Source organism: Clytia hemisphaerica, unplaced genomic scaffold (genome assembly GCF_902728285.1).
Source record: "Clytia hemisphaerica strain Z4C2 unplaced genomic scaffold, Clytia hemisphaerica genome assembly, whole genome shotgun sequence".
Taxonomy (NCBI): domain Eukaryota; kingdom Metazoa; phylum Cnidaria; class Hydrozoa; order Leptothecata; family Clytiidae; genus Clytia; species Clytia hemisphaerica.
Window position 1 is genome coordinate 1,098,612 of NW_027104154.1, and position 13,154 is coordinate 1,111,765.

Genomic DNA, 13,154 nt, shown 5'->3' on the forward strand with positions numbered 1-13,154 from the left:
AACCTGAAAATTACGAATAGGACGAGAACAGCAACAAATTACTGGATATAATAAGGGCAGCGTTTAATGATTTACTATTTACTGTTCTTTAACTTCTCACTTCAACTTTTTCACTCCATAGTCTGGTGACTGACAGTGTTTTAGACTTGCGATTGATCACTGCGCAGAATCCTGTCACCATTCCCATATTGTTGGTTTTCAAAAAAGATGCTTTCTTGTCATATTATTTGCTGAGACAACACGCACTTGCAAAACAGGTATAGATATAAGACATTTCCCTTTACAATATGCGAACCTGCAATGTTTTTTTAATATTGCACCACATTGACAACAGCTGATTGGTTACAAGTGATGCATTGAGAAGAAAAAAGACCGCCATTGCAGTGGTGTACATCAATCATCGGTTAAACGTACCGAAAGCAAAGTTTCTAGAGGGGTCAAGACCCCCCCCCTTAGGTAAGAGGACCCCCCTTAAGTGCAATTTAAAATTTCACACCCCAGTTAGAAAATCAGTATAAATGAAATTTCGCATAATTCAAGGAAGATCCCCCTTTGATCCAACTCTATAGTTGCTATTAAATGGTGCAAAGTTTGCGCCACTTCTAGGCTCTACTGGCGGTATCTAGTCAAAATTAGTATTCTGTAGCGTACCCCTATCTCAGGAATGGCCACATACCTAATCAGTAAAAAGCCGACAATTTTTTGGATCGACAAATTTTGTCATCTTGTTTTTTTAATATTTTTTAGGTGTCATTAACTGAAATGGAGATGAACGGTCAAACAGGGAAAACAGAAGTCCTAGAAGCTCTTCAAGAATGTGCTAACAAGGTGTGTTAGGGTTTAACGTTTTCCTAGCAAAATCTTTACCTCAAAACCTCATCGACTTGGACTAAACACAAAAACCGTCATAGAAATTTTGAAATTGAAACCAACAACTACGGTTGGATGCATAAAGATTTAAAGAAAGGGGTTTTGAAAAACTTTGTGAATTCATTCAGGATGAACAAGGTGAGCTGTCTTTCCGAAAATTTCGATATTGACCCCATATGCTTCAAAATGAACCTATTTCAGAATGCTTTTTCCCAGAAATAAATCTATTGAGAGTATATCGTGATATTTAAAAAAAGATTCTCCCCTGAAGGTATCAGCCTTGAGCAAAAAGCAAAACAAACAATTCTGATTCAGCTTTCTCGGTAATATGGTTGAGGAAAATCCATCCAAATCTGGTCGAAATTTAAGTAGCTAAGGTTTCATTCCTTTCTAAACCCCTTCTAAACATCCTAAATTATTTTGTTTCAGGGTGGCTGGTTATTTCTCTCATCCATTCAAAACGATATTGAAACAACCTCATCCATTTTGACACATTTCATGAACATCACAAAACATGACCCGACATTTCGCTTATGGCTATCTGCCGATGTTACTGACTTTTCTGATCATTCACTGCTGCGTATGTGCACACCTGTTATAGTGGATGCCCCAAAAGCCGTAAGTTAGATTGCAATGTAGCATCTTCCTACTTCTTTAATCATTTTTCAATATGTTGGTTTTTCTCCTAAGAAACTCGAAATCCTTTTCGAATTTAAAAAACCTCATGCTCTTATATTAGAAATGTCAATTCTCGGTTATTCTTGTGATATATCGAACTGTCGAGAGTATCTTTAGGATTGAGCTATAGAGTGCCGCCAGTAAGATATTGACACCACTAGCTCTCAAATGTAAAAATCCGTCACTCTATACACCTAATTTTATACTGGCGCTACTTTTAAGGATCCGTCATTTTTTACGGCAAACATCTTACTGCCGGTCATGTAGCTATTTTTACAAATTGCGCAGTAGCAAGATCCTTTTTTAAATTTTTTTTATCTTTGAATTTTCTCCCTTGTATTGTAGGACATGTTATCAAGTTTCATTCAGCATTCCCACTTAATCGATATCGATATCTGGAAATCATGCAATAAGTACGAATGGATGGCATACCTGCATAATTTATGCGTCCTTCATTGTGCTTTGTTGCAACGTCATCGACGAGGTGGTGTCCAGTCCCCTGCACCTTTCAATTATGACGTCAGCAAGTTCTTTGTAAGTTGATTTTTCAAAACAATCTCATTAAATTTCGAAACATTTATAACATGTAAAGTGCTCGAGGATCGTAAAATGTACTAACTCGCAACCCTGTGATAACTACAACGTGACAAACCCCCGTCAAAACAAGGGGACATACTCTTAGGTTCAAAATAAACGGGGAGGTTCGAATAAACGGGGGGGGGTGGCTGAAAAATTTTCAAATTTTTAATAAACGGGGGGCCTAACTGCCGGGGGTCGAAAACCCAAAAATAAGGTAAATATAGGCTAAAATCAGGCTATTTAGAGTAAAAATAAGGGACCGTCTCTTTGAAAGCTGATAAATTTCTTAAAAATTGATAAACAGGGGGGGGGGTGGTCCTAATAAGGTTCAGGGGGGTGGGAAAATTTTCGAAAAATTAACAAGCGGGGGGGGGGCGTTTATTTAGAACCCAAAAGTAGTTGTATATTCAATTCTCGGGAATAATACTCGAATCTGAATAGAGACACCAAATCGCTCCGTGCGTCGTTCGAGTGAATTTAGAAAAACCCTTAATTAACACATCACGTTACCACTACCACGAGTTGAGCTCTTTAACAATGTTCAAATGATGCTCTTGTGGATTTTAATAAAAAAGTGAAGTCAGCGTCCTTACGAAGCATATATGTTTTTCTTTAAAGGAATTGCTATCGATTGTTTCCAAAATGATTGGGCATTGTCTACAAGATATCGAACATACAAAAATGACTGTCAAACATATCAGTTGGTCTTCCATTAAGACTGTGATCTTTAAAGTAAGTTAGAACCGCATTCCAGAAATATTGGGAAACATCGCATACTCATTCCTGGATTTCGAGTTTTGTTTTGTGTGAATTTAAGTACGAAATCAATTTTTCTATTGTGAATGTTTAAACCTTAGCTCCGAGAGGATTCTACTTGCTCAGTAAAAGAATCTTTTCTTAAACAAATAGTAACGCAGTTCTGAGGGTTTTGGCCAGGCCAGATCGTCACATTCGCCACATCACTCTAGAGCAGAGCGTGGTGTGCGCAGAATGGATGTTCTGTTATGAGATTATATATGGCTGTCATTTTGCAACTATGATACTTTTGTGCAACAAGCGCAAAATCGCAATTCAATTCCAACTTATTCGCACTTGTAATTTTCCTGACAGCTAATTTAGAAATGATAGCCAAATAAATAACCATATAAATTCATTGTTTTTTATATCAAATAGCTTGTTTATGGGCGTGACATTACAAGTTCATTGGATTCATTGACCCTCTCTGCCATGCTCGATTATTGGATCAGTCTTTCAAGCACACGAAGAGATTTCGAGATTACAAGAGGTATTTTGTCCTTTTTTTCTTGGAGTTTTCATCGTGATTTTTGTTTGGCTTTAGCAGATACATACAATCAAAGTCATAATATTTGAGAAAAAAGGGAAATTCCCGCGAATCTTACAACTGCAACGATTTAGAAGCGCTCTAAATTAGGTTGGACGGGTATAGTTTTAAGTCTGAGTATTAACGTTAGACTTAAGACATGAGACCTTAGGATCTGAGGAACTAAAAGTCCAAGAATGGTCCAATAGGGCTCAGAATATAGCCTGGAAGTCTATAAACCCCTCCCGAATTGAAATATTTGAATAAATTTATCAATTTGCCCAAAAGCGACTTTTTCGGTCGAATTTTAAATTGCTGAAAACGAGGAATTAACCAAAATTCTCAATATATTTTGACCGATATTGTAAGTTCTTTATAATACAGTTATTTTCCAAAACAATACCTTTAAAGTGTCATATTGGGAAAGCTTTTTCCGGTTTACAAATTAGTTAGGTCAACGCAAATTTTATTTCCTTATGAATTTCGTTCGTAAAACATACAAAAGAAAAACAATTTCATTTACATAGATTATCTAAAAAGGTTTTGAGATATTATTAATTTGAAATTAACTTTTAGAAAATAGGTAGTATTTTGTCGCGTTCACTCTCTAAAACGAAGATTAAATTAATTCAAAATATTATTTTTTGTTTTGATTGAATAGCTTATTTCTAAAGTTTTTGGGCTAAGAGTTTAATAAGTTTTCATAGTATCAAACAGGGAAAGGCTAAACAGTTCCTTCAGAATCATAATTCTACCCTCAACATCGATATCACAACTGATGAACTTGATTGGAAAATGATACAAGTAATATTTATCTTATTTATTTTGGTACAATGCGATGCAAAGCAAAATTTTATACTTCAGAATATCGGGATTTATTCGGAATGTCGGAATCAAACGGGTAACAATACAGAATTGAATGAGATTGCTATGTTTCTTAAAGATACCTTTAAGAAGCATAACAAACTACTTGTTGATTATTTTGAAGAGAGATTGTATTCAAGACTCGCTGTCCAGACTATAAATTACGATGTCTGTGTCAACGAAACCAAACTTTACAAATTAGTGGAAACATTAATGCTCGATGAAAAATATTTCTTTCAAGAAGCAAATAAAACATATTTAACATCTTCCATTGGTGCAATTATAACATATTTACCCGATCCAATGACAAAACGTTTGAGATCTCTCCTCCACCATATCCCAATATACGACGTCAACATGGAAGAAACTTTAAACAACGAACTTGAACTTTACACGTGTTTTCTTTTGAATTTCTTGAAAACATTCAATTGGACGAACCTATTGTTACTATCATTGGACCCCAAATCCATGGAAAACCCTTTAAATCATGATTATTTTCTTAGAAGTCTATCTACATTCAAAGACAAAAAGTTTTGTGTTCACTTTAATATCATTGATGACTCATCAACTTTTCGGCTAGGGCAAGAAACATTTCCTGAATCTTGGTTATTGCAAACAAAACCTGTTATCTTACTGTATGGCAGAGATGCAACTCAACTGCAATTCTTAAAAAACAATCTTGACTTTCTATACACCAATCAGTTTCGTGTAATTGCTCATGATTTCTACCTCGATGTCCCAAAAGCATATGACATACAAATACTTAATAAACTAATAGTTATCAGAGATACTTATCGGTTGGCAATGGCGAAAGACTACGGGGCCTCGTCAAGTTTTTCGGCTGTACCAAAGCATGTAAAGATTGGATATTTCAATAATGCGTTTCTATCTTATTTCGGATACCTTATTACTGTTGAAAAACATTTTGCTGGCTTCTACACAGTCGCTGGATCATTTCTCAAAATCAGGGAAAATGCAGCATCCTATTTCCTTGCAATGGAAAGATTACTCTATATACATTTCATTCACAAGTTTCCAAACGAAGACAGATTCAGATTGCTTTTTACTCGAAATTATACGTACGAAAAATTGTTAAATGGTAAGAAAAATGTGCCAATGATGAAGACTATTTTGAATTATACTATCAATGAGTGTCCAAACTTAACTTGCCTGCCTGGTCATTATAAAGTATATGGCAATGTTACCAATGGGTTTTCTTGAAAGTGTGAACTATGCCCTATCAATCATTTCAAATCATTGTATGGGAATACCAACTGCATTTCTTGTAATGGGCAACTCAATATTGACAATGGATATCGAACAGCTTGTATAGATCCTTACAAAGAAGTTCACACTGAACTAAACGGTGTACGGAAACTTGTTATAGTTTTGTGTACCCTTGCAACATTGTTGACCATTTTAACAATTTTCGTGTTTATTTGGAAGAAGAATACACCTGTTGTTACTTTGTCAGATTTTAAATTATCTTTGTTACACATGATAACACATTGTTTGATATCCATCACCATTTCCATCATCATAGTAACAGAACCTTCACATTTCGGTTACTGCATCACAAGGATAACATCTCTGACCATCTTTTATGTTTTGAACATTGGTATTGTATTTATAAAATCTCAAAAAATTCTTCAAGCTTTCCTAAGTAACGTCCGATTGACACGTTGGGAAGCAAGGCGAACCATCTACGTTCAAATTTTCATCGTCTTGATATTTCTACTTTTTGTGATCAGTGTTTTAGTGATTGCAATATTCCAAAAACACATTGTCATTGATATCGTTGAAATCAGAAATAGTTTAACATTAACAAAGAAACGTATTTGTAATACATACTTTCATACCAATTCTATCATTGGGTCAATGATGATCATCCAGCTGTTATGTTCTATCCAAGCTTTCCGAGGACGAAATTTACCAAGTATTATGAATGATGGTATGATCTTGACCTACACAACATTCACACTAAGTGTTGTGTTTGGTGTCAGTTTTTCAATTGTATATTTTCAAAAAGATATAGACAAAGAAGTTTTCCAATTAGGAGCAATTGGTTTAAATACATTCATCATAAGTGTTTTACTGTATGGACAGAAAGGGATTCGCATGCTGGTCTATCCTGAACAGAATACAAGATCATATTTCCAAGAGCAAAGAATGATAGAAATGCAATCAAGAGCCAGGGTGGAAATACAGAGTACGAATGGAATGTAAAGTAGTCTAGCAAGCTAGGCGACTAAATTCAGACATAGTAGAAATAAAGCGAAAAGTAATAGAGGGAACAATTTTTTCTTGTGCTGAGAAATTAGTTTGTTTTGCTCACTTTTTCATCGTGTGATTAAATCTTAAACCAATCCCAAGAGGAGTACTTGGTAACGTGATCAAAAACTGAGCAAATCGATTTTTATCTTTTGATATTAACAAAGGAAAAGCTAACAAAAGATAAAACAATAAGCTTCCAGACCAGTGTTTTTTATAAGGACTATGGTTAAACTACGATTAGACTCTCGTTTTTTGCTTGTTTATTTGTTGTTGTTTTTTTATAATTTATAAATTATCAATGTATTATAAAGTCAGAGTTCAAAGAAAGTTATTTCTAACTAAAAAATATATTGGGAATTCTGAGTAATTCGTCATTTTTCTCAATTTATAGTCCGAACGCGATTTCAAGATTACCACTTTATTCCATTGAATAGCGATTTTATGTATTTGTATTTTTGAGGACGGCGGAGTGACTGAAACGATTTGGAAAACCCATCAGTTCTGAGCCGCAAAATCGAGGACGGTACAAGTGTTGATTTACCGTCGTTCTCAGTCAGTCAGGATCTAGAAAAACCAGAAGCTTAATATCTCCGTCGCAGAAAAAACATAGATAAAAAAACTCGCTAATATTTCGATTTGGGAGTCAATTATTGGTTTTCAGGCTATATTATCAGCCTTTATTGGGAAAAAAATAGAAATTTCATATCATAGCACAAAATTTAGTTTGAATTTATTTAGGTATCTTGTCTAATTTTATTTATTTATTTATTTATTTATTTATTTATAGAAGTGTATTTCTCAGGTCTATTGACCTCTATAAAACAATCTTACATCTTTACAATTTATAGATCTTATCATTCTATTCGTTTGTCAATTCTGTTATGGAGTTTTACAGTTAGGCACCTGGGCCTCTAACCCACTCTTCTTACAATCATGTTGTTTCCGTCGTAAATTTCTTTAAGTAGGGTTTAGTCCTAGGACTACCTCTCACTTTCCATATATGACTCTTGTCTTTTTCTTTCGATGTTTTTTCTTTTGCTTTATGATGCCATTGTTTTATTATCTCGCGTTCTTTCCTTGAAAAATCGTCTGATACTCTGAAAGTTTGTGGGCTGATGCAAGTATTAGTCCTTTCTTCTTCACTCTCGAGAGTAACTTTTAATGGTCTCCATCGTTCATCTGTATACATTTCATCTTTTAGAAAATAAATTATCATGATCTTTACTACAGTCTTGCAAAATTGTCTTGATTATAGAAAAAAATCCACAACTTTGAAGACCTACTTTAAACAGCCGACCATCTGTCTTGATAGAAAGTTGACGTTTCCAAATCTTTACTGGAAAAAAAGAAGAAGTCATTGCGTTTTCGTTAAAAGTAGGCATCGCAGTCAAAAGAGGAAAAGCAAGGAAAAATCATAACCAGTAATGAAAATAAGAGTTTGCTAAATTGCGTGAGGGACGTGGGGTGAGTGGGTGCGTTGGTAGAAATTATTCTTACGTGGGTGCGTGAGTCATATTTTTTTCGTGGATGCAGGTCAAAGTATTTACCCACGCACCCACTTCATCTACGATATATAGCAAATTTTGAAAATGGTTTTCTTCATTTCAGCTCGTTACAAACCACCGCCCATCATTTTTGCTAATTCGCCGAGAGCATCCACCATTCTACCAATAATTGATGCGTTGCCAAGCAACACTTTCAGTTCATCGGAGTTCTGTGGCCTTTTCCAAGTCCCAGAGGTAGGTGTCATTTCCTTATATATAAATCACGTGACATAATAGTTTTTAAAGAATCTGTCTATACCGAACTAGCACTTCTTTTATGTTTCTATTACCGCAGGAGAGTCTAGTCTAGTCTAGAGGCTAGTTTTTTACCAGGAAAGATTTCGACTTTCTCAATAACTCAGATCTTTACAAAAAAGATTAGTCATTGATGATGCATGACAGACTATTTTGACTTCCCTTAAACTTGATCCAAGAACTTTGAACTGTTTGAGCTGAATGAGATGACTTTTTATTCACCTTTTCGACCGTAGCCGCCAATTGCCGCGCGGGCATTTTTTGTCCGTTTTACCACCCTAAAACCGCCCCATTCTTTTTTTCGCACCTATATACAATAGAAAAAGGTTTAAAAAAAGGATTGGATCGAGTTTAGGGGGATAATTAAATAATAAAGTGACACGCCCGACCGCTTGACTACGGTCGAAAAGGTGTATTACAAAGCAGATTCTTTTGTTTTTAGACTATCTCTTCAATCACCACATACGTTGGCAAGTCACTGAAAATGATGACTGATATTTTACCGAACAGTAAAAGTCTATTACACGCTGACCCTCATTTAGCCTTGATCAAAGAAATGGAGATGGCTGTTCTCTTCCCCAAAAAGGATTTGATCTCTTCTTCTTACAACATTTTACAAAATTTCGCCAGAACTGAACTCAAAGATATTGTAAACACAATGTTGGCCAAGTTACCAAAGCTTTGGAGTAAGGTAAGACTCAATTTGAATCATTTTGTTTTGAGTTGAGTATCTAAGAGAAAACTGCACCCCTTCCAAAGTTTAGATACAAAAAATGGTCTACTGAAACTTGCTTGGATACTCATCTAGGGCCCGAAAATTGCCAGTTACGGATTTACGCGGTGCTTATGCTGTTTTAATCTCTAACAGACACCTGGTTGCATTCTACTTAATACCCTGTTTTTGGGAGTGACGACTGAGTGGTCAGAGCACCAGCGCCAGGCGTTCCCGGTTCCAATATCTGCTCCTTTCTATATTATAGTTTACTTGGTTTTCAATGTAAAATATCGACTTTTTCTATCTGTTCCTTCACGTTCGACAGTCCCTTAAAAATAAGAGCTTAGTTATTTTGCTGTCAGATTAACGTTCTTTCACGCCTTAATTTTCAGGACTTTGTATCAGAGCGTATTCGGAAAACGGGTGGTGTCAACGCCTTCAATATGTGGCTGTTAGATGAAGCTGATCAAATCTGTTGTTTGCATTACGTTATTCGCTCATCTCTTGAAGTAAGTGAATCTGTTTTGTTCAAAAAGTTCTACCCTGAAGCTAGGTATTAGGGCTACCTGTCATTCGTTACACTGTGAAACAACAGGTGAATTGTTTCGAACTGCCAACTCACCCAGCATCAAAAGTGGCAGTTTTCCAGAGTTCTCAAATAGTTATTTTGACAGAGACTTTATAAATTTTCTATTAGTACCAAAAACGAAGCTTCTAACAAGTATCCTCCTTGAAAAATTGTCCCAAAAACTTTTCTTGAAAATTTGCCGTAATTTTAAGGCAAACTTACATCTACTGACTCGCATTTATTTATCAGCCGGTATTCAATGGTATATGAAATGCTAGAATAAAAACATTTGTTGAAAGAAATTGACAAGAAAACCAAGACTTATTGCACACTGCGAAAAGACTTACATAGTTCTGGTCAGACAATCGTATAATTTTATGCCGCATTATTATTTCATAGGAGATAGATGCATTTATGAACCAGACTCGCTCCAAGACCTCTTGCAGTGTTACTCAACAAAGGATTGCGGTTGCTTGTGATTTGTACAGAGGTCAAATTCCGCAGTTATGGTATCAAAACGCTGGACCATGTGCACCTCCAAGAGACTGGAATCTACTTAATTGGATTTATGATTTCCAGAATCGTTGTTCGCACATTGAGAAAATTCTAGTGCTGGTGAGTAGAACCTCTTTCTCGTTCTTTCCGTTCTTTATATGTAAAGAATTGAAATGATTGAAACTTGGCTTAAAGCGGACAGTTGTAGAGTGGGAAAGCTGTCCAGTGTCGTAAATGGCTGTTGTTTGAAAATTTATCTTAAATACCACATTACTACGATATAAATAACAAGCAATCTCTGATAATATTCCAACTTTTACTTCAAATGTATGGAATGATTGACCGAATTCGGTCTTTCACAGAAAAACTTCTTCTGCTGTAAAATGAACTCACAAATTTTTCAACTTTGACTTTTCGTTCCATTACAGGGTAAAGAAAAGATGCCAGGTTATTGGTTAGGAGCATTTTACAATCCTTCACGTCTCATCTCTGTCATCATGCAGGTAAACTATTAAAATATCTTATACGTTTTAAGTGTAACGTATATAAAGCCACCAAAAACTCTTAGTTACGGGTTTATCGCCTCTCTCCCTCGACACACTTTTGAATATCACGTCTATTTGATAATACCATTGACCCGTAAAATCGAGGAATGTAAAAAAGCATCAATATACCATCGTCCTCAGTCACTTTGGATCTAGACAAATGTAAAACTAACTGTCCCCTCCGGAGAAAGCTATCTAGAATGGTTTTTATACGAAAGCACCTAAAATAGCCCGGGCGTTTGTCCGGTCTGAAATTAGTGCCAGATACCCGGTCTTTTTCTTGGTGCTTCCGTATGAAACATTACGTCATAAATATCATGAATTGATTACGTATTCCTTTATTTTACAGGAGAGTGTTCAAATACACGGTACACGAATGTCACGTGGTGAACAACTTGTCTTGCGCACTGAACTCACCAGCCGCGATAAAGAACATGTGAGTTCTCTTGCTTTTTTTTGCAGTTGGATTTCAAATTTATTTTTTTGCTGTTCGCTAAGTATTACTTTTTCACAGCCTTTAAAACACCCTAATCTCGATGCCTCACACAGGTTATTTTCAACAACTTAAGTAAAATACACTCATTCTCAAATACTCGATGGTTTGGACAGTCACTTCTTAAAAGGACCGTATCCAGTAAGATCCTTGTCTCTAGTAAGGAAATAAAACTGATACTTTATTGTCTTCCATGATGAAAAAATTAAAAACTAATTCGATACGCCTTGACTCCTGGATAAAGAAAATTGGAATATTATGAAAATTTATTCTTGTTACGCCTGTATAATTGACTTCTGAATCCTCATCGAGGTAATGAATTATGCAGGTAAAATATAAAGGATATTATTTTTCTACCATAGCTTCGAGATCCACCACCAGATGGTATTTTCATTTACGGAATTTCACTTTGGGGAACAATGTGGGAAAAAGCAACGAATGAACTCGCTGATTACCCACCCAGAGTTGAAAATTGTCAACTTCCTGTCCTACATTTGCAACTGGTCCCTAAATCCTCGCACAACGCAGCATCATTTTCGTGTCCATGTTACATGACATGTTCAAACAAGTCACGTGTTGTGTTTAGCCTGGACGTTGACCAAAAAGATGTTAACCCGTCTAGATGGGCTCTACGTGGAGTCTCGTGTACATTAAGACCATTTTAAATTTTTTTAATGCGTTACAGTATAATGTTTTCAAAAAAGAAGTTTGAGATAATATTTCTGCAAGAAAGAAGTGTTTGTTGGTTTGTCGTAAGATATTTAATTTTTGATTTTTCTTTACAAGATTAATTTTTATAAATTAGCGCTAAGAGAAAGGAAAAAGCCTGTCTTTCTCAAACAATTTTTAGCATTTATCTGGACCTGGCAAAATACTTAGTTCTTACAATGAATAGTTTGGTATGGGATAATTTTATAATATTAAATTTCTTCCCTGTATATTTTTGAAGTGTTTGTATTGTATAAAGTTAAAAGTGTTATGTTAAGAAATATTTTTCTAATAGAGTGTTTGAAAAAAGATTTATATTTTTTAGTATTTTTCGAATTTTGGAATGTGTAAAAAGTTGTATAAAAGATATTTTTAACCAAAAGTTTGTCATAATATATTTTCCATTGATGAAATTATGTTTCATTACGTATATCCAACGGATTAGAATAGGTGGATTAACTTCTCTCGTTGCTCCCAAGAGAGATCCATTGTCTTCTCATTGTTACAAGAAAAATCTGTAAATGACTCTGCGCACTCCTCGTTTAGTTTTTTCATTGTTTTTATAAGAACAATTTTCCAATTTATACAGTTTCGAAAACGAATTTGTCCTATGATTCGATCAATTTTGATGATTTTGCAAATATTTTAAATCCTGCACTTAAGTTTTAGCATCAACAAACGCTAGACCAGTTTTAATGTAAATTTTTAATCTTTTGTCAATGGCAATCTTCAGATAAGTGAAAATTAACGTATGGTCTATAACTAAGAAACTATCGATGGGTCACGAATGGGTTGCATACTGGTGAAAGAAGACTGTATTTAGAATTAGGAAAATAAATTTCAAATTATTTGGCTAATTTCTGCATTGGATAGAAAGGGCTAAAAAAGTGCATTTTCTTATTTAAAATGTACCACGTGATACGTAATGACCAATGAAAATGTTGAAAGTAATGATTTTTTACAACTTTTTTACAACTTATCAAGTTTTAATTGCTAGCAAACTCGTAAAAAAGTTTGATAACCTAACGAGGAGTGTTTTCTATGAGTTCTTAATCCACCTATTCTAATCCGTTGGTATATCAATTTCTCTACTTTCTCCAAGCTGCTTTTTAGTGTGCACATTCATTTAGCACCAAGCCCGACGGGCTAGAGAGAAATCTCAAACCTTGTAGACGCATTTGAAATCAAAATATATGTATTTGAAAATTTAATGGGTATTCCAAAAAAGAATTCACATTATGAAGA

The 13,154-nt window shown here is 35.0% G+C and overlaps 1 protein-coding gene across 1 annotated transcript in view; it reads left to right on the plus strand.

Moving 5' to 3' along the window:
* The window catches only part of LOC136814076 (dynein axonemal heavy chain 5-like), a 139,404-nt gene extending 127,065 nt beyond the window's left edge, over positions 1-12,339 (plus strand). The window contains exons 83-95 of the mRNA XM_067070575.1: positions 122-257; positions 748-828; positions 1,300-1,488; positions 1,894-2,082; positions 2,746-2,859; positions 3,301-3,412; positions 8,195-8,325; positions 8,828-9,076; positions 9,493-9,609; positions 10,068-10,283; positions 10,592-10,666; positions 11,058-11,144; positions 11,564-12,339. Coding sequence (XP_066926676.1) covers positions 122-257; positions 748-828; positions 1,300-1,488; positions 1,894-2,082; positions 2,746-2,859; positions 3,301-3,412; positions 8,195-8,325; positions 8,828-9,076; positions 9,493-9,609; positions 10,068-10,283; positions 10,592-10,666; positions 11,058-11,144; positions 11,564-11,866 — 1,999 coding nt within the window. The 3' untranslated portion in view covers positions 11,867-12,339. The remainder of the gene's footprint in view (positions 1-121; positions 258-747; positions 829-1,299; positions 1,489-1,893; positions 2,083-2,745; positions 2,860-3,300; positions 3,413-8,194; positions 8,326-8,827; positions 9,077-9,492; positions 9,610-10,067; positions 10,284-10,591; positions 10,667-11,057; positions 11,145-11,563) is intronic.
* Positions 12,340-13,154: the final 815 nt, after the last annotated feature.